Genomic DNA, 21959 nt, shown 5'->3' on the forward strand with positions numbered 1-21959 from the left:
GGGAAAGGATAGTCTCTTTGATAACTGGTCCTGGGAAAACTGGATAATCATATGCGGAAGAATGAAACTGGACCTTTATCTTATATCACTCACAAAAATTAACTTGAAATGGATTAAAGACTTAAACATAAGACCTGAAACCATAAAACTCCTAGAAGAAAATATAGGGAAAATGTTCCTGGACATTGGTCTTAGCAATGATTTCTTGTACGTGATACCTAAAAAGCACAAGCAACAAAAGCAAAAATAAATAAGTGGGACTACATCAAACTAAAAAGCATCTGCACAGCAAAAGAAACTATCAACAAAATCAAAAGGCAACCATGGAACGGGAGAGAATATCCGCAAACTGTCTATCTGCTAAAGGGTTAATATCCAAAATATATAAAGGAATCATACAACTCAACAGCAAAAAACCAAACAATCCGAATAAAAATTGGGCAAAGGACCTGAATAGACGTTTTTCCAAAGAAGACATACAAATGGCCAATAGGTACATGAAAAGATGTGCAACATCACTAATCATCAGGAAATGCAAATCAAAACCATAATTATCACCTCACACCTGTCAGAATGGCTTATTATCAAAAAGACAAGAGATAACAAGTGTTGGAGAGAATGTGGAGACAAAGGAACCTTTGTGCACTGCGGTGGGAATGCGAATTGGTGCAGTCACTTTGGAAAACAGTATGAAGGTTCCTCAAAAAATTAAAAATAGAACTACCATATGATCCAGAAATCCCTCTTCTGGGTATATATCCAAAGGAAATGAAACCAGGATCTCAAGGAGATATCTGCACTCCCATGTTGACTGCAGCATTATTCACAATAGCCAAAATATGGAAATAACCTAGGAGTCCATTAGTGGATGAATGGATAAATATGTGGGATGTGTGTGTGTGTGTGTGTGTGTGTGTGTATTCATACAAACACATATAAAATGGAATATTATTCAGCCATAAGACATAAATCCTGCCGTTTGTAACAACATGGATGGACCTTAAGGACATTATACTAAGTCAAACAAATCAGACAAAAAAGACAAGTATTATAGGATATCACTTATATATGGAATCTAAAAAAGCCAAACTCATAGAAACAGAGTAGTGGGAGTTCCCTGGTGGCCTAGTGGTTAGGATTCCGGGCTTTCACTGCCAAGGCCTGGGTTCAGTCCCTGGTCAGGGAACTGAGATCCTGCAAGCCGGCTTGCAATGCAGCCAGAAAGAAAAAAAAAAGAAAAACAGTAGCATGGTGGTGGCCAAGGGCTAGGGAGGTAGGGAAAATATGGAGACGCTGCTCAAAGGATACAAACTTCCAGTTAGAAGATAAATAAGTTTGGGGGATCCAATGTACAACATGATGACTATAGGAGGGGAAAAAAGAATAGGTGCTCAACAAATATTTACTGATATTGGCTCTAATCTTCAGATAAGGATACCTATTTCACAGGCCTGTCTCATTTTGCTAAGGAGGAAACTAAGTCTCAGAGAGAGTAACTTGCCCAAAGTGAGAATCTGTCTGCAGCCTATTTTGATTCTGAAGCCAGAGAATGCTGCTAAAAGGATGAAGCAAGCCCCTAGGTATTCTTGGATCATGGACTCCTTTGAGAACTGGATGCAAGCTATGAGCCCTCTCCCCAGAAAAGGACTCAAACACACACACACACACACAATCTTTTACAGAATTTACAGGGTCCAGAACCCTTCTCCTTAGGTAAGGGCCAAGTGTAGAGAATTCTGAGTGTTAGGATGGAAACATCTTTTCCCACCTTGCTTTGACTCCTTCTGTAGTGTAGCACAGCCCCAGAGTGATCATTCAATAACAGCACTGAACAGAGAGAGCAAATGATGCCTAGAAAAGCCCAGGGGCTCACCAACTAATACCACAGACTGACAGGCCCCAGACTTCCAACACTTACCATAGCTGCAATTCTCCTTACAACCCATGCTCATAGGAAAGTTATAAATGAGCTTTAAAATAAGAAAGTATTACCCTAAATTTTCTTATTTTAAGAAAAGGGATCCAGCAAGGGATTCCTCAGGACCAGCATTCCTTTGTAATCCTATGGAGGACTCTCACTAAGTCAACTCCCTAACTGGACAAGTTTGGAGCTTTAAAAAGGCAGCTGGGGCTTCCCTGGTGGCGCAGTGGTTGAGAGTCTGCCTGCCGATGCAGGGGACACAAGTTCATGCCCCGGTCCAGGAAGATCCCACATGCCGAGGAGCGGCTGGGCCCGTGAGCCATGGCCGCGGAGCCTGTGCATCCGGAGCCTGTGCTCCGCAACGGGAGAGGCCACAACAGTGAGAGGCCCCACGTACCACATTAAAAAAAAAAAAAAAAGAAGGCAGCTGAACTACATGAATAGCGGTCCCACTCATCTACAAACGAAACTGACATGTTATGAGAAATCTATTAAAGGAAGACCGCCTTCTACTCAGTAATATTAACCTAGTTTGAGCTACTGAACTATATGAGTGTAATAAAATGGCATTTCTTAAGAAATGTTCCATATTTCTATCATTTTCTTCATGTACTAATATTACCAATAATAGCATCTGCTACACTGCAAGTGCAGCAATAGATGCTTTGACATAAATCACCTTACTCAAGCTTTACAACCACCCTGCAAGTGAGGTATTTATTCCCATTTTAGAGAGTGGGAAAGTGAGACTATGAGAGGTTAACTAACTTGAAAAGGTTATCCAGCTTACCAGCAAGTGGGGGTTTCATATGTCAGTTGGTCTTGGGTTATTTAAATAATGATGCAATAACATCATTAGCAATAACAGCACCTGCTATGGGTCACTTACTTAACAAACATCTTAAATCCACTCAACTATCCCAAAAAAAAGCACTATTATCATCCCCATTTTTTTTCAGATGGGGATACTGATGCTCAGTGAAGTAAATTAACTTACTAACAGTTACTAGTAAATGGTAGAGAATGGAATTGTAGTTTCCAATCCAGATGTGTCTAGTTCTTTTCACTACTCCCTAAGAGAAGTGGCTACATCTTCTACTTCTTCCTCCCCCCCACCTCTGCCAGACTAGGGTACCCAATCCAGGGCACTCTCCCCACCACCCACCTTCTCTAGCAGGGCCTTTCGTAGACGCCGCTCCTCCTGAACCATGATGAACATCTCCTTATGCACAGCTGCTGCCAGGTTCAGGTCCAGCTTCTCTGGACAGGCAGCCATCTTGCAGATGAGTTCCTCATGGGAGAAGACACAGTATCTTCGGAGCCGGCGGTAGTGCTCAATGCACTGGCGCCCAGCTGGCAGCTGTGGACAGGTTCAAGGTTGAGTATGGCCAAGTCTGGAGGCGATGGTGCCTTAGCCTCCCCACAACCCTCCTACTTCTCCCTGCCATCCCATCACACTCCAGACTCACCCAGTCAGCAGTGCAAAAGTTGACAGCCTCAGCAAAGTTGTAGCCTTGGTTAAAGCCACTGTGGTAAGCACGAGGGAAGGTAATGACAAATTCTCCTGCACACTGGTTTGTGCGGACAACCTGAGGAAGAAAAGCCAAGGTCATTGAGACAGAGATCTAAGTCCAGGGTTCTTAAGGAGAGGAAGGAAAGTCTCAGGGAACACAGTCTGACAACAGATTCCCAGACCCTCCAACTCCGAAAGAAAGGACCATTGGTCTCTGCTCTCAAGGTTTTGATTTGTGATGACAGGAAAATTTGAGTCAAAAGCAGGAAATGTACGTATACCAAAATATTTCAACTTCCCTATTTTTTTTTTTTTTTTTTTTTTTTTTTGCAGTACGCAGGCCTCTCACTGTTGTGGCCTCTCCCGTTGCGGAGCACAGGCTCCAGGCGCGCAGGCTCAGTGGCCATGGCTCACGGGCCTAGCCACTCCGCGGCATGTGGGATCTTCCTGGACCGGGGCACGAACCCGTGTCCCCTGCATCAGCAGGCAGACTCTCAACCACTGCGCCACCAGGGAGGCCCCCTAATAATTTTTTAAAAATTCAAAATATCACTTTTCATTAAGCTGGACGTGTTTTTTCATTAATTTTTGTTACCAGTCATGTAAGCAGTTTCAAGAACCAAGTGGTTCTATAAGATTTGTTATAAAATCAGCAGACCCGGGGCTTCCCTAAATAACATGCTTCTAGACTATATTAAAAATAGCCTCCTATGTCTCAATTTGCTTAGTTTTCTGTGTATGTATTAGTAATTTAATCCCAACCTTTTGGACAAGTGTCCAACTTTCCTCTCTCCTATCACTTTTCACCTTTCTGTAGCAGTCTCTCATGGAGCCTTATGATCTGTTTCAATTGGGACCAGCTGCCCTCCCTGGATTGTCACTCTCCCACAACAGATCTCCTGTTTCCTAGATCCCATGTCTTCCTCTTTCTTGGTTTGTTCCTTTGCTGTGCTTAAGCACGTCGTCCAACAGCTTCCTGAGAAACGGTGGGAAGAACTTTTAAAAAAAATGCCTCTATTCTACTCTCAACCTTGATAATCTGACTGCACATAAAATTCTAAGTTGAAAATCATTTTGAAAAAAAAAGAAAGAAAGAAAATAATTTTGAAGGCACGGCTCTAGTCTTCTAGATTCCAGTGTTGCTTTTGAAAAGTCTAAAGCTGTTCTGACTCCTAATGTTTTGAATGAAACCTGTTTTCTCTCTCAGAAAGCTTGTAGGAGTCTTCTGGTCCCATTGTTTGATATGAAAATTCACCAGGTATACCTTGGTGTGGATCTATTTGCATTCATGTACTGGGTAGGCCCTCTGATTCTGGAAACTGTCATTCAGTTCAGGGAAATTTTCTTGAACAATTTCTTAACAATTTGATCCTCTCAGTTTTCATTTATTCTCTTTTCAGAGAGAATTATTTGAATATTGAACCCCCAGAACAAATTCTCTAACTTTCTCTACCTTTTTCCATCTTTATCTTTCTATTCTATTTTCTGGGAGATTTCCTTAACTGTTTATCTTCTAAGATTTTTATTTTTTTTTTCGTCTTCCACTTTTGCTATCTTAATTTTAATTTTCGTTCTCAGCATGTTCTTTTAAAATAGCATCCTGTTCTTATTTTATGTTTGCAATATATGCTCATCTCTGAAGGTATTAATAAGGTTTCCTTTCCTTTTCTTTTTGAAGTTTACTTCTCCCTGCCTAGCCTCTGTTTGTCCAAGCTGCTTTCTTACCATTTGGTTCTACTTTGTTTATTCTAGAACTTTCTCAGTTGTCTGTTAATCTGTGGCTATCTAGTTATATTCAAGAGTAAGAAATGAAAAGGCTGAATGAAAGTTCTGAGTACAGAGGTGAAGTTTGTCAACTGTGAGCCACTGTAGAGTGAAGCCACTTAGTTTGGGAAACTCTAGGTCTTTCCTTTTGGGCCAGTCAGATTCCCCAGAGGAAACTCTCCTATTTTTTTGCCTGAAGGAAAAAGGTCTGGCTTGCTATTGTTCTAAGAGCCAAGTGGAGGAAGATGGCTGGGAACCTCAGCATTCAGTAGGTATACAGTGAATCCTACTAGTTTCACTATACTTCTACTCTCAACTGTACCTAGAAGACCTCAATCCAGAGATCTATTTCAACCTCTTTGAAAGTAAATCTCACAGTCTTTTGCTAGAGTGAGGGAGGGTCACGTTTCCAGCTGCCCAGTGTGGGTGGGGATCCCATAGCTGCTGCTCTTTTAAAATTTTATTTATTTATTTATTTGTTTGTTTGTTTGTTTGTTTGTTTATTTATGGCTGCTTTGGGTCTTCGTTGCTGCGCGTGGACTACTCTTTGTTGCGGTGCTTCTTATTGCGGTGGCTTCTCTTGTTGCGGAGCACAGGCTCTAGGCGCATGGGCTTCAGGAGTTGTGACATGCGGGCTCAGTAGTTGTGGCACACGGGCTCAGCAGTTGTGGCACACGGGCTTAGTTGCTCCGCAGCATGTGGGATCTTCCCAGACCAGGGCTTGAACCCATGTCCCCTGCACTGGCAGGTGGATTCTTAACCACTGTGCCACCAGGGAAGTCCCTCCCATAGCTTCTTATATAAATATGAACCAATCTTTATTTTTACCCCATTCGTCTTTACTCCCTGGTCTTTACTCCCTGGAATGTCTGCTGCAACCAACTACTGAACCCTTGTGGGGTACTGAGGTATAAATCAGATTGGTTCTCAGATATTCCAGAACTGGCTTAAGATTCAGTTTTCTTATTTCCTAGTTTCAAGAATTTTGTTTATCATTGTCTCTCTTCTTGTTTTCCCCATCTCTGTGATTTTTTTTTTTTTACCTTAAAAAAAATCACTTTGTGGCATTTTGTGAAGTTTCAGTAAGGAATGGAAGTAGCCATGTGTATGTTTAATCAGCTGCCTTTACCAAGAAGTCTTGCAAAGTTTTTTAAAATGAACATTCCATGCTGATGAAGACACAGTGAAATAAGTACAGTGCTGTTATGGGGACCAATAACTTCTCTCTGGAAAGCAAAATCGCTGACACATAACCAAAAACCTAAAATGTTTACAGCCTTCAACCCAACAATTCATCTGCTAGGGTTCTAGACTAATGAGGAGAGAATCAGCATCCTAACAATACTGAATCTGCACATTTATTCAGGCCATGTATCAGTTCCCACCTCCAGTACATTTTCTTCTCAAACCTTTCCCTACTTAGAGGCAACATCAGTATTTACTGCTTGTACTACTGCACTGGCCCCCATTACCAACCACTAGAATTGTCTTCCCCAACCAAAATGCAAACCTGATTATGTAATGTCCCTGTTGAGAACCCCCTCTCACTTGAATCCCCATATCTACATGATAAAGCCACGGCCCCAACAGGCAAACCCTTACTCTTCCTTCAAGTGTCACCACTTCTACAAATGCTTTCCTGACCTCCCCCCGCCACCCCCACTTCCTAATGACCCAGTCTGTTGTCCTTTTGTAGCACCTCTAATATTTTATTCCAGTTGTTTACTCACCTTTGTCCTCTACTCAACTGCACATGACTAAAGGCAGGGATTAGTTTATTTGCTTTCAGGGTGCTGACCAGAGGCCTTGCACACAGAGGGAGTTCTAGCAGTATTTGCTGAATGATCTAGTCCCAGCCTTAATTTTACAGATGTGAAAACTGAGTCCCACAGAAGCCTCAAGTAGCAGAGCCAGAAATAGAACCTAATGCACCCTCATTTTGGCAATGTCACTTTACTGTTTCCTATGCAGTTTTTTTTAGAAAGCTCTCCTCACATTCTGCAGCTATTAAAAAATGACCCAAAAGTCCATCAACTGGTGAATGGACAAACAAAATGTAGTATATCCATACAATATAATATTATTCCATCACAAAAGGGAATGAAGTTCTGAAGCAAGCTATAACATAGATGAACCTCAAAAATATTATGCTAAGTGAAAAGCCAGACAAAAAAGACCACATATTATTCCATTTATATGAACTGTCTAGAAAAAGCAAAGTTTTAGAGTTAGCAGATCAGTGGTTGCCTGGGACTAGGGGTTGGAATGGAGAGTGACTGCAAAAGGGCACAAGGGATCCTTTTGGGGTGATGGAAATGTTCTAAAACTGGATTGTCGTGATGGTAGCACAACCCTGTAAATTCGCTGAATGGTGCATTTAAAATGCGTGATTTTTATGGTATGTAAATTATACTGCAATAAAGCCGTTTTCCAAAAAAGATGGTTATAAATAGCTCATGGTGAGGAAGTAAAAAATTATTCTAGACCAGCATTGTCCAATAGTAATATAATGCCAGCCACATATGTACTTTTTAAATTCTCCAGTAGCCACATTAAAAAAGTAAAAAGAAACAGGTGAAATTAACTTCAATGTATTTTATTTAATATATCCACAATATTATCATTTTAATGTATAACTGGTATACAAAAGTACTACTGAGATATTTCACATTCTCTGTTTCATACAATGTCTTGAAATCCAACATATGTTTTATACTTTCAGTACATTTCAGTTGGGACTAGCCATGTTTCAAGTGCTCAGTAGCCACATGTGGCTAGTGGCTACCAAATTGGACAATGCCATTCTAGATGATCAAACTTAACAAAAGAGATTATAAAATCCATACACTGATTACTGTCATGTCAAAACTTACATAAAAAAGATGGAAATGTAACAAAATGTGGAGGATATAGAGATGACCTCTCTACTGCCACTTTTTGGAAAGGGGGGATGTTTCTTTTATAATAAAAATACTTATACTATGTATCTCTATAAAAAGAAATGGCCCTCTCTCACCAAAGGGGAAGATGGGTGAGGTGGAGGGGGGGGCGCGGCCAAAGACAGCTCTGAGGGACCTCCAGCTGGCTAAACTGCAGCCTGCCAACATGTGAATATGAAAATCAGATGTCCTGGATTGAGGGGATACTGCCAAGTCCAAAGAGCCTGGAGATGCTGGGAACTACCTATAGAAAGGGCCTGGCAGACAGAGGGTGGGGTGGTGAAACAGCAGCTGGCCAGAGAAGCTGGGGAGCTATGAGCAGGAGAAATGCTGTGAAGGTGGAAGCAAAAAAGTCTGTGATAAAAGTTTTTTTAAGAAGAGATTAGGGCTTCCCTGGTGGTGCAGTGGTTGAGAGTCCGCCTGCCGATGCAGGGGACACAGGTTCGTGCCCCGGTCCGGGAAGATCCCACATGCTGCGGAGCGGCTGGGCCCGTGAGCCATGGCCGCTGAGCCTGCGCGTCCGGAGCCTGTGCTCCTCAACGGGAGAGGCTACAACAGTGAGAGGCCCGTGTACCGCAAAAATAAATAAATAAAAAGAGATTAGAATTGAATGAATATATATATGTGTGTATATATATGTATGCATGTATGTATGAATCTTAGCTGTCTGAATCCTTAAGGAGAATCCTCTTCTACTCTCATAATTCTCCTTGACACTGTGGGAAAGAACTGATGCTGTGGGTCAGGAAGAAAGGAGTCTGAGGAAAGGTCAGACCCGATGTCTACTTGTGAAGAGCATAACTTGAAGGGCCCTTGGTCATTTCTACATCTTGAGTCCAGTAATTCTTTTTTTTTTTCCCAGTAATTCTTAAATGAGGTGATGCAGAGAGGGAAAAGGAATGCGTTTCCTCTAATTCCCTAGATATCTCAAACCTTGGTTAAGTATCACTAAAATGCATAATAAAAAGTATTACTCATAGGTTATATAGTATAGCAAAACAAGCTGAAGGCAAGAAGAAATTCAGGCGAGAACCACTGACCTACTGTACAGATGACCAGGGATTTCAAGGAGATATTAATTCAATATGTACTGACTGCTTACTGTCCCACGCACTAGACTAAGCAGCAAGGTAGCCAAGGATGGTTTTGGGGGGACAGGGTTGAAGGGAGTGGGGAGGAGTAGCAGCACAAAATGAATAAGACTGAAAGCAGAGGTGGAAGATGTACTCATTCCTGTTTCTACAGGACTGTTGATCAGGTTATTTTAAGATCCACACCAGAAAACTGGCCGATATTATTCAACGTCAGAAATTCCCAGGAATATAAAGCCCCTTATAGGTAAGCCAGGATGTATACCCACGGTGGGAGAGAAGTCCACAGAGAAGGAGAACAGGACAAGTCAGGACTCTGGGTTCAGCTTTTTTTTTTTTAAATGCTGAAAGATATTGGCACTTTTTTTTTTTAGGTTACTTCCCCCCACCCCGTCCCAGCTTTACTGAGATATAGTTGACATATAACATGTTGGTGTACAACATGTGGATTTGGTACACTTATATATTGCAAACTAATTACCACCATAGAACTCTGACCTGTTAAATAAGTAAACAGACCTACCCACTGCTCCAAGAAGGGTCACAATATGGAAAGGATAGCAGAGACTGCTAGTTGTCCCCCTATATTCATTCTCACCCTCTTTCTTAATAGTATGACCTCCAATTTGTAGCTGGTACATGACCATCCTTAATAAAAATCAGATGGTCCAGTTTTCCTCACAGCTAGATGTGGCCATGTGACTAAGCTGTGACTAACCAGAGGTGAATGGAAATGATGTGTGCCCTTAAGAGTAAGGAGACTTGTCTTGCCCAGTCCTTCCTCTATTTCCCTTTTCCACTGGTGGAAGCCATCCCTAAGGTGTTGCCCTCAAACATCAGGCCCAGAGGGCTCACCATCACATTGTATCTCTAATCACTATTATTTCTGTCAAACCTATAGCCTGATTAAGATAGAATAGGAATGAGAAAGGGGCAGGGGTAGATTCCAGACAATGACCACCACCACCACCACCACCACCACAAAGGACACCACTAACTCATTTCTACACCTTGCCCCTATTTCCTGGACACTCACCGGCACACCATGGGACATGAGGGTGTTGGGATTCATGAGGGTGACAAGTTGGTGCAGAAGGTCAGGCTGGCTATCAAAGAGCTCAGGCGTCAGCTTCTTCATCACCTCTTCCAAATGTTCTGCTGCAAGTGAGGGTACCCCATACCAGGTCTTCGGCTCACCCCTGGCCAAGCAGAAAGGAGACATGTAGAGTGGACACACCTATGGTACTGAAGGAGCCCACCCTGACTGCTTCCCTAGCTCTCCAGGACCCCACTCACCAGTGGAGGTAGTTAATGGAGTAACTCCAGTGATCCTCAATATGCCAGCAAAAGGCTGAGAAGACCATGCCCACGTAGAGCCAGGGCACCTTCATGCCAGAGATATCTGCATTGATGTGGCACAGTACGGACTGCTCCAGCACCGGCATCACATTCAGGTTCCAACCACTAGTAGCATACTCCTGTCAGGTCAGGTATTTGTGGAAAAGGGATGAGAGTTTTGCTAAGGAGTGGAGATCTTTAACCCAGGGAACCTTAATTTCGAGGTCACAGACCTTTCTGAAACATCTAAGAAATAATATAGGTGTTCTTTCCCCTGCCTCCGTCAAATGCATACACACAAAATTTCAATCCACTTGACTTTACTTCAATTTTAGGGAGGTTTATAGATGTGCCCACCCACCAAAATATCTGCAAGTTAAAAGCCCCTGCTCTGGACCAAAATGCACCCTTCCCTTGATACAGGCCTAGGGCCTCATTATTTCCTGAACTTACAATCCCAGTCCCTGAACACTTCTTATGAATGAGCCAGGCACCCTGCCAGGTACTTCATATACCTTCTCATTTAATTCTTATAAAATTTGTAAAATGGATACTATCCCCATTCTACAGACAAAAAAAAACAGCCAATATCATGGCTGGAGATGCCATGCCAGATATTAGGCTGTGTTCTTTACACACATCATCCCATCTACATCTCACAGCAACCATATAAGGTAGGCATAATAGTCCCCATCCCATAGAGATACTGAGTCTTTCAGATACTAAACGACTTGCTTAAGTCACACAGCTGACATAACCATGAATCACCTACTCACCTCCTCCTCAGGGGTTAGGTGCCGCTTACTGTCACTGACGGGGAAACCGCTACCAAATTCTTTGGAATGGATGTCAGCCCCATACTCAACAGTCACATCTTCCTCAATGCTATTCACCAGCCGCCAGAATTCCTTCTCCACGAGTTCTGTGGGCACCATCTAAGGAACAGGGGTAGCAGATGACCATGGCCCATCATATCCTGGCCCCACTGACCCAGGAGAGCTATTGACCATCAGGCACCTATGACCCTAGCCCTGACACTACCCCAGCCCTCCATCACCTACGTGTACGGGCATGTTGAAGTAATCGGCTTTAAAGGAGTCAGCCATCTCGCCAAAGCTCTGCAGAGTGTATTCCCGGGTAGCCTGCTCAAAGCCAAAGGCTTCGGGGGGGCGCTTACACTCCTGAAACCCAAAGGAGAACACGTCACCAAGGCAGAGGCAAAGAGGTGGAGAATCCTCAAAAGCGGAGCTGGAATATGGGGTAGGAGTCAGAAGGAGAACAGCCCTAGGTCTGTACTGAAGGCCCCTGAGGCAGGTCTCACGTCATAGCTCTACCTTTTCCTCCTAGCACTTGAGCACAGTTAGTCTCTTCATTCCCCACATGCACTTCTACCATGCTCTTGCTCTTCTCTTCCTTTAGGACTTTACTATCTAAACCATGGGCTCCGACTTAAATATGCTACCCCATGCTCTTCTGCCACTATTTTTTCTCTCAAGATAAAATGTGACTTTATACAGGATGCTTAGAGAAGTTTTATGCCCAGACTGGAACTACAGACCTCGGAAAATGACACTGAATATTCTAGTAGCTTGGAGGATGGGAAACGAAGGCACCAACTCCTAGTGTCAAACCCCACACTATTCCTGTTTTTTACACTGTCTCAGAAGACAGGACGTGTGTCTAACTCACCTTGTATCTATGTTCGTGGTTTTAGATGAGAGATGTATGTACCCCAGTCAGACACACCTTCTGCTCATGTCTGAAAACTAAAAGTCAATCTGGTCCACTGGCCCACAACCACTTAGAGAAGAGAGCCAAGTAGACCTGACAGTCTGTTGTCTATGATACTTTTGGTATCCAAACTCCTCCCTAAAGGAATCCCCACCACTACCAAGGCAATTATGCACTGCCCTGGTCTCTTTCCTCATTTGTGTGTGTCTAGTGTGTGTGCACGTGCACACCTGGTCTCTATGACCACAGTTGACAGGGCAAGAAACTGTCAGCGTCTACTCTCCAGAAACCAAGGGAGAGATGTAGACAAGCACCCGGAATTTGGATCAAGGTAGGAGGCTCATGAAATGGAACTGAAAGACTTCCCAGGCCTCTTAGCCCTCACTGCTGCTACAGCTGCTCTCCTCACTGCCTCTCTTGCACTAGGTACACTATCCCCATGTATCCTTACTCCTGCACTCCTCCATCCCCCAGTCTAGAAAGCCTGCCCACCTCTTGTAGTTAAAATCTACAACACTGCAAACCAATCTAATTATCACAACAGAAGGAAAATACCTAAATAAATATTATACCCACATGATGGACCCCCTACAAGGGAAAAAAAAAATCATACCCATGAATAAATTTAATAATATAGAAAAATGATTATAAAGTAACAAATGAAAATATACAGTAAGATCCCAAACTTGTTAAAGATAGTTATATATACGCAACAACGAAAAGATGAGAAGAAAATATACCAGACTATTAACAATGGTTGTCTCTAGGTGGTGAGATGATAGGTAATTTGTCTATTTTCCAAGCTTTCTAAAAGAAACAAAGAATAAAAAACTTGGAAATCAAAAGAACATTTTTTTTCATATTCCTGTCCTCCAAATCTCATTGCTGACACCTTCCCTGATTACTACCCTTAGTCACTTTCCTGTCCTCTGAACTTCTACATCTGAATTTCTAACACACAATTTAACATTTGATTATATGTCATCACATATGATCTGTCTAATCATGACTCTCACCTCCTGGGGTGGTCTGAGAGCTCCCAGAGAACACAGGCTGAGTGTCCTCCTTTTCTTTCTCCCAAAGTTCTGCCCAACCTAGCCCCACCCCAGGGACCCAAAACATAAGACTGTGGCTGATCTAGAAGGCTGCTTTCAATAAGACCGGATGAAGGAAGGCAAGGATAGCCTATGAGGCAGACATAGACTGGGGCTGGGAAGTCCTTACCGCCATGACACACTTTGGGCACCGCCAGACACCCTTGGGAATCTCAGGCAAAGGAGGCAGCAAGCAGAAGATGTGGTAGTTGTCATCACAGCCATCACACAGCAGGAGCTTGTCGTCCTCATCCCCTCGGGAACACATTCGGCATACATATGACTCAATCTGCCAGGGGAGGGAGGCAACAGTTCATCAATCTAAGCCCTGTCCAGCCTTTCAAACATCAGACTCCTCCAGACAGCACCCTAGTCCACAAAGATCTCCATTAGAAACCCACCTTGCCTGCTGGCTGGATCATTCATGGCCCTGTACAGGTTAGTCATGCTAGGCCTGGAATTTAACTGCATGCACGTACCACCTCCGCAAATAAACTAACTGTAGAGCTGTGACAGCAGAGCCTTTATCATTCAGTCCTGAATCCCCCATTTTTATTCATTCAATACTCACTGAACACTTATGTGTTCAACATTACGCTGGACTCTTCAGTACAGCGATAAATAAGACATGGCATCTGCCTTCTAAAGGCATACAGTACTCCAGAGGCACAAGTTCATAAAAATTAAAGGGCAGTGTGGAAACTGCCAATAGCAGCCCATAAAAGGGTACTATGGAAACCTAAAGGAGGAAGCACTCGAATCAGCTGGAGATAAGGAGGAACAGCCTTGAGAAGAACTTCACTGAAACGGTGACACTTGAAACTGAGACCTGAAGGCAAACTGGAATTTGGCAATGGGGCAGAGCACAGGGGAAAACTCTTCCAGGCAGAAGAAACAGCATGTACAAAGGATGGGGAAAGAAAGCATGGCACATCTCGGGAAAAAAACAAACATACCTACAAGTAGTTCAGTGTGGCTATAGCAGAAGGAGTAAGGTGGGCAGTGCTGGGGAATGAGGCTAGAGGTCTGCAGGGACTGGATCATGCATTGTAATGAGGAGCTTAGCCTTTATCCTGAAGCAATGGAGAGGGAGTCTCCTCCTCTGCACCCTTCCAGCACTTCATGTTGACAGCACTTGATCACCCTTTCTTGTTCTTTGTTCCATGTGAGTTGGCCTTGTTTCCCCAATTAAGTGAGCTACCTGAGGGCAGGGCCCACCAGGCCCACTTTTCTGCTTAATGCCACCTGGTCCAGTGCCATGCTGGGGAAATGCTCGTTGAAGGGATGAGAAGCAGAGCATTAGGAAGGCAGGGCTAGGTCCTTACAAACTGGGCATTGCTGTGGTTCCTCCGCAGCCTCATGGTCATCTTGGTGCAGGGCTCTGGGCTGTGACTCAGCTCCTCCTTGCTCTCCAGGAAGGTCTTGGGTGAGGGTGACTCCACCTTCACGTCCCCGCCTGACTCCTCCTTCACCACTATGGTGGGGGGGCACTCGGGCCCTTCCTTATCTGGGAGAGAGGAGAATGGCTCTAAAGTACAAGTCTGAACAGTCGCGGCCCAGGCTCCTCTCCCCTGGTGAGGCCATTCTTCACACTGCCCCAGCCTGTCAGGCCTCACCTTTTTTCCGCAGGGTCTTATCCTTGGCCATGAGGCCCAGGCCCATCATCTTGGGGCCTGCCCCATAGATCTGAAGCTTCTTCAGCTCAGGATTCTTTTCAATGTCTTCCTCTGTGGGTTCCGGCTGGAAGGAAAGAAGGAAATGAATCAAGACTATCTTGGGCAGACTGCCCCATCCTAAAAGAACAACAGCTTGGACTCTATCACATGAGTTCATGCCAGGGTGGAGGCATAGGTGGGCCCAGGCAAGAATTCAGATTGCTTTTTGGAGACTGAGGGTAAGTGAACTCCCTCCTCATCCCTCTCTTGGAATGGAATTAAGATGGGATCTCAGTTTTTCCAACTGTAAAATGAGAATATTAACTCCTATCTCACAGTTATAAGGGGTTTGAGGAAAACATATATAAAGAAATCTAAGTATCTGAATCTACCAATAAATGGCAGTGACTAATATGATCTGGTAAATTACATGCTTCGGTGAGCCCAGGGACAGTGTGTATCTTGTTCTCTGTTGTATCCCCAATGCCCAGAAGAATGCCAGCACATAAGCTTCTTCCTGAGGCTAAGATTTAGTTATAAGGAGAAAAAGAAGAGTTCTTCCCCTATGAGCAGAGTGAGTCAGGAAAGGAACAAGGCAGGCAAGAACACCAGACATAGGAAAGATATTATACAAACAGATCAAAACCCAGCTCAGAAGCTCAGCTGAGAGTAGAGGAAGAGCAAGAGTGAAGCCAGAAAGAGGCACACTACTGCTCAGAGCTCAGAGAACCAAGAGAAGGGAGAGTGGAACAGGGAAGAGAACCTTGGTCAGAGGGAAGGGAGAGGACTCTCTTCACCACCAAAGCTCCAAGTTAGAAGAAGGGAAGTACTCACATCAGGCTGTAGTCTCTTGGCTCGCCGGCCATAGCTGTTGAACTTGGAGGGCTGCACAGACTGTCGAAGGGGGATACTGTGGGGTTTGTATTCCTTGTCCTTCTCCTCATTATCAAATGGACGTGTGTTGCACTGCTGGGGACAGGTGAGGGGTAAGGGTCAGGGCATGGGGCCCCAGCTCCCAACAGCAAGGACCTCCCTTTACCCTCATCCAATAGCAACCAAAGCCGTGGTTTCACACCGCCCGCCACCCACCCACCCAACAGGCCCTGCTCAACTGGCCACTGACACCAGCACACACTTTGGGAATTCTTCTCAAGCCTCTGCTTATGCCATCCCTCCTTCCAACCACCTCCCCGCAACCATCTCCCCAACTAAACCAAACTCCATCTCTTCCCAGACCTCTCCACGTCTCCAGTCCACTCCACTGAACCAGTTCCATTAAGAATAAGTGTGGAAATTTGCATCTGGCAGGGGAAAGCCTACTCCCACCCCGGCTCGGCATCCTTACCACCAGGTTGGCTCCAGACTGGTACATCTCATAGGGGTAAACGATGCGTTCATAGTGGGAGCGTAGCAGGGAGCCAATGTTTTTGCCTGGCGGGTAGTTGAGGCGTTGGGCCACCCGAGCCCATCGACGGTCCTTGCAGATGGCTTCATAGCCACCTTCCTCCACCACGATCTGTAAGGACAAGCAGAAAGGGACGTGGATGTGCTGTATGTATGTACAGAAAGGAAAACGAGGACAACTCCAGCCCCTCACTTCACTGGAGGCTACCCCCTCCTACCTCCACCACTCAGACTCAAATTGCAGCCAAGAGATGCCAAGAAGTTCTGATGACAGCTTGTGTGCTACCAGGCTGTGCCCCTTCCACTGTAGCCTAGAGATCCAATATCCAAACCAAGGTGGCCCCCAGAGTATCAAGGATATTAAGGTGTGGGGTGGGGAGGGGTTTGAGAAAAACCTGTTCTTACTTTGCTGAGGCTGTAGAGGTCCAAGATCCGCCGTTCTACATTGGGAATCTTTAAGGAGGAGCCCTGGATTTCCCAGAATTTGGCAATCTGATCCAAGTAGTTCAGTTTCACTCTCGTCTGGGCCTGGAGAAAAAATGGCTCAGAGAGGCCGGCCTCCCCCTCTACCTGACCCCTATCTTCTGGCCTAATCTTAGGGGAGGAGAAGGGATGCAGAGCAGCCCACTACCCAGGGCCTCTCCCAGTGAACTGGATCCCCAACTCTAGGTAGCACCTTGCCCACCTCTCTTATCTTTGCCACCTTCCAGGCAACAGGAGAAGCCCAAGGTCCCAAAACAGAGCAGGTAGAGTCATAACAGCCAAAGCTTTACATATACTCTTTCTCAATCTCCCTGACAGGGCTGTAGAAGTATTGTCATTTCTTTTACAGAGAGTCCCTGCTTCCTCAAGTCACACAGCAGGTACCAAGAGATCTGAGTGTCAAATAACGTACGTATTTGCTTTTCCTCTGCTAATAATCTGCTGTATAGTCTTGAGTAAGTCAGTTCTATTCTCTGGACCCGTTTTCTGATTATGAGGGAAATAAAAAACTGTCCAGTCCACTCACCCCAGAAGGGTAGACTTATGAGAGGAACAGTGAATGCCCTCTGGAACTTTGGAATTAAATCTAAGCTCTAGGCATGTTTCAGAGAATGAAGGCTCCAAAAGAAAACATTCACCTCTTCACATGCACCATAAAATTTGTTCCATGGTAGCTGAAGGGTGAGAGTGTATGCTAAAGATAGAATGGCCTAAAGAACTGAGATGGTGTACCAAAGCAGCACTGCCACCTGGCCTACCCAGGAACCAATGTGGGCCAAAGATTCTAGGAACAAGGCATGTACCATGCTTTCCCGAAATCTCAGTGACCCAAGAAGGGCTCCCCAAGGCCCCAAGTCTATAACCACCTCACCCTAATCAGAAGGCCTAGTTCTAGGGAGAACTGGGTGAGTCATTATCATTCATTACCTTGCTCTGATCCCATTAGGGGGAAACAGGGACAGTTCTTTCACAGATGAGGAAAAGTAAGGTCTATTTGTGGAAAGGAACAGCCTATGGCTCCTTTGCTATGAGAATCCCTAAGGGGCCAGGAACCCTACTCCCTCCACCTCAACCCCTTAGCTTTCCAACCTTGGCCCATCCCTGTCCCTCCCCCTCATTAGCCAGCACTATCTCTCTAGAAAACCTGCCCCTGTCCCATGGTAGGCTACACCTTGTCCTAGCTATACCCCAGCAGACCTGGTCAGATCCATTTCTCTAAGGACCTTGTACCCCATACAAGAGATGATTTTTGCCCTGACCAGCACAGCACCTAGACCGACTCTAGAACAGTGATTCTCAATGAGGGGCAATTTTGCCCTCCAGGGGACATTTAAGTAATGCCTAGAGACATTTTTGGTTGCCATAACCGGGAGAGGGTACTATGTGGGTAGAGGCCAGGGATGCTGACAGACATCCTACAATACACAGGACAGCCCTCCACGACAAAAAATTACCTGGCCCAAAATGTCAATAGTGCCAAGGTTGAGGAACTGTGGTCTAGAAGACAAGTACGCTTTTAGGTAACGGGTATTCGGTTGGGCCTAATAGTCACCCCCACACCCCCAGACATCTAGTAAGGCTTGAGGATACATAATAATGAGGGAGAGGAGTGGTAGCATACCTCTACCCTACACCTTCCATGGGAAACTCCAGAACTTTACCTCTGGAACTGGCTTGAGGGCATCTACTCTCATTGCCCTGGGGCATTCTCAAGTCCTTAGTGGAGAACCTCATCTTACCCATGCAAAGGGCCTAGATTTCCTGTATGGAACATAAAGGAGAGGGAAAAGCCTACCTGCCTGACCCTCTGTCCAAGTTTGTAACCATTCCAGCTTCCTCACAGACCAGTTCTTGTGTTGTTCCTGCCCATCCACCTCACCTCCCACCTTACCAAGCACCATGGAAGAAAGGTAGGAAGCACAGGGCTGTAGATGAATTGGATAGATGAGGACACATTCAGCTGGCCAAGCAAGAAAGGGTCTCAACCAGCCCCATGTTTCTCTTTTGTTGACCCAAGCAGGGTAGGTTAGTTGACAGGGGAGCTTCAGAAGTAGCAAACCTTTGTGGAAAAGGGCCACCCCCAGCCTTGGGGCTATCAGATTTGGGATGCTAAATGCTCCTGCTCTAGGTTATATTCAGAGCTCTAAAGCTTCCTCCATGCCCTCCAGGCAATTTCACAGAAGAGAGAATAAAGGCCTAGTAGGTAAAGTACCTTAGACAGAGAAGGTAGGAGGAAAGTGGGATCAGAGCTCAGGTATCCATTCTCCCAACCCCACCACCAGTCGCTAGTCAACTTACCTCTAGTTCATTCAGCCTCTGGATTCGGGGAGTAAACCTGAAGTTGTCCACTTCTACAGCAAAGGGTGGCTGCCAGTCCTGAGTGGGTACAGAGGAGAAAAGGGAGTTGGGTTATTCCAGCATAGTGCAAGACCAGAGGTGCACCAAAAGCAGCTCAGCACGCCATTCATGTCTTCCCAGACCTCTAGCCACGTCACACCTTTTAACCTGGCAAACACACAACCCATACACACACAACTCACTACAGGGCTTTAGAAGCCCCTCAAGTCCACATCCAACACCCCATGCACATACCCTGGGAAATGTCTTCAGAGTCCCTGCAACAGTACAGTGCCAGGATTTTAAGAAATAGAGAGATGGGGCCCAAACAGCTGACTTCAAACTCTCCCTATGCCCATATTAACTCCTCATCCCCTAGGCATAGGACACACAGTCTGGAAGTACTGGAAAGCACACAGGATCTGGAGTCAGAAAACCTGGGTTCATGTTTTAGCTCCACTACTTACTAGCTAAGGGATTTTACCTTTCTGAACCTGTTTTCTCAACCGTAAGGTGGGAATATGAACTCCTGCCCTGGCTTCCTCATAAGACTGATATGAAAATTAAACTGGTTTTCAAATGAAAATGTTATTCAAAAGAATCATCATTAAGACTTGACATCTAAGGCTGACCTCACTACCCAATACATATGCAGGGTAGCTCATCTCCAATTTGGGCAGGATTTAAAGGTTTGGGCCTTTAGTGTCTGTTCTCTCAGTTTAAAAGGCCTGAGATAGACACTACAGGGAAGAGCAAGGAACAAGGAGCAAGAATTTGCAATACTCACCTGGTCAGAAAGGCTTCCTGTGGGTCCTCTCTCAAACACCTGCCCAGTACAGGAAGAGGCAGGGGAGGAAGCGGGGAGGGGTGTCCTAAGTGCTGGGATGCACCACTGACTGTGGTAGCAAAGATTGGGAGGATTTGGGGAGAAGGAGGGAAGTCAGGGAAAGATAATGAAAGTGGGGGAGACTCTGTCCTGCCAAGTCAGAGCTTGTTGTGTCCTGCCCAAAGGGCAGCTGTAAAGAGCCTTCTCCCCAATGCCCGCCTGCCCACCCCACCCCCCCGCCACGCCCCATGCAGTCCTTTCCTCCTCAGAACCCTGGCTCCTGCTTGGGTGGTGAAAAGAACCTCGAGTAACTAGACCAGTGCCCTCATTTAATGAATGGAGAAAGTGAGGCCCAGAGAAGAAATATGATTTCTCCAGAATCACATGCTGAGTTAGTGGTAGAGCCAAGACTAGAACCCCTGTCTTCTGACCTACAGTCCAAGGCTCTTTGCACTACACCAGGCTACGACTGTTCACGCACATGTGCATACACATGGAAGCGGGGGAGGAGGACGGTAAAAGAGAAGAAAAGCTGTTGGCCTCTTCTGTACACACACTTTGAGAAAAGGGGCCAGGGACTTCCCTGATGGCGCAGTGGTTAAGAATCCACCTGTCAATGCAGGGGAATGGGTTCGAGCCCTGGTCCGGGAAAATCCCACATGCCGCGGCGCAACTAAGCCCGTGCACCACAACTACTGAGCCTGTGCTCTACAACCCACGAGCCACAACTACTGAGCCCACGTGCCACAACTACTGAAGCCCGCGTGCCCTAGAGCCCATGCTCCGCAACAAGAGAAGCCACCGCAATAAGAAGTCTGTGCACTGGAATGAAGAGTAGCCCCTGCTTGCCCCAACTAGAGAAAGCCCATGAGTAGCAACGAAGACCCAATGCAGTCAAAAATAAAATAATTAATTTTTTTTAAAAAAGAAAAAAACAGAAAGGGGCCAGAGGACTCATACTTGCATGCACACATATTTCCCCCCCCCCAAAGCAGGTAGCAAACACATGGGACTCAGTGAAGCTGGGGCAAAAACAAACAAACAAACAAACCCAACAACGACAAAAAACCTCAAACTAAAATGATATGGCTCAAGCCCAGACAAGCTCCCCATGCCCTCTTGCCTCCCATCAGTAGGGCACTCCCCTCAGCGCAGGTAATCCAGGCAGAAAGGTGCTCAAACCCCAAACTCCAGGCACCTTTCTTTCCTGCTGAATCAAGTTCTAGATAAGAATAAGCGCAACATCAAGCAACCTGACAGGAAATGGCAGAACTGAAATCCTAGAGCAGGAGCTGTGCATGCAACAGATAGCTGGGAAAGGTTCAACACATCTCCCTGCCTGGCTCTCCCTGGGACCTACAAGCTCCCTCATCCTGCCTTCAGTCCCATACTCCCATGTGCCAAATACTCACTACGTCATGATGGTGATAACAAGGTTGGCTACCTGATGCAGGAAGCAAGACCCTTCCAAGCTCCCCTGCGTCTACTCCAGTATACCAACACTCTCCTCTCACCCACCTTCCCCAAGAGTAGCAGTCACCTGCCTAGCAATTCAGAATCCAAATGGCCCTTCAGGCAAACCTTCAATTTCCAAGCACCCACCCATACAAAGGTTCTCACTCTGGGCCCAAGCACCACTTGGGTGAGTGCTTTAAATTCCAGCCAGAAGTCCTGGCTGCCTAAAGGAGGCCTAGGAGCAGCCCTACTGGAGGGGAAAACAGAACAAAAACCAGAGAGAGGCAGGTCTCCTGGATTAGAGGGAAGTACAGTGTTGGGGTAGAGAAGAGAAACATAACAAAAGACGGCCCCCTGCAGGACACACACACACACACACACACACACACACACACACACACACACACA

General features: G+C 45.5%; 1 protein-coding gene across 9 annotated transcripts in view; it reads right to left on the reverse strand.

The window, feature by feature from the left end:
• The window catches only part of KDM5C (lysine demethylase 5C), a 32698-nt gene that overhangs the window by 8330 nt on the left and 2409 nt on the right, over positions 1-21959 (reverse strand). For 6 of the 9 annotated variants that reach the window (XM_029240381.1, XM_029240375.1, XM_029240379.1 and 3 more), the window contains exons 2-14: positions 19232-19309; positions 16856-16978; positions 16392-16562; positions 15881-16015; positions 15008-15131; positions 14717-14898; positions 13522-13680; positions 11628-11747; positions 11343-11501; positions 10525-10706; positions 10265-10427; positions 3391-3510; positions 3087-3281 (exon numbers count right to left, since the gene is read on the reverse strand). In XM_029240381.1, the coding sequence (XP_029096214.1) occupies positions 3087-3281; positions 3391-3510; positions 10265-10427; positions 10525-10706; positions 11343-11501; positions 11628-11747; positions 13522-13680; positions 14717-14898; positions 15008-15131; positions 15881-16015; positions 16392-16562; positions 16856-16978; positions 19232-19309 (1911 nt within the window). The remainder of the gene's footprint in view (positions 1-3086; positions 3282-3390; positions 3511-10264; positions 10428-10524; positions 10707-11342; positions 11502-11627; positions 11748-13521; positions 13681-14716; positions 14899-15007; positions 15132-15880; positions 16016-16391; positions 16563-16855; positions 16979-19231; positions 19310-21959) is intronic. The other 3 variants (XM_029240376.1, XM_029240382.1, XM_029240377.1) reach the window with 1 other exon arrangement.

The sequence above is a fragment of the Monodon monoceros genome, unplaced genomic scaffold, assembly GCF_005190385.1.
Source record: "Monodon monoceros isolate NGI ecotype Baffin Bay Population unplaced genomic scaffold, NGI_Narwhal_1 Super_Scaffold_22, whole genome shotgun sequence".
Classification (NCBI taxonomy): domain Eukaryota; kingdom Metazoa; phylum Chordata; class Mammalia; order Artiodactyla; family Monodontidae; genus Monodon; species Monodon monoceros.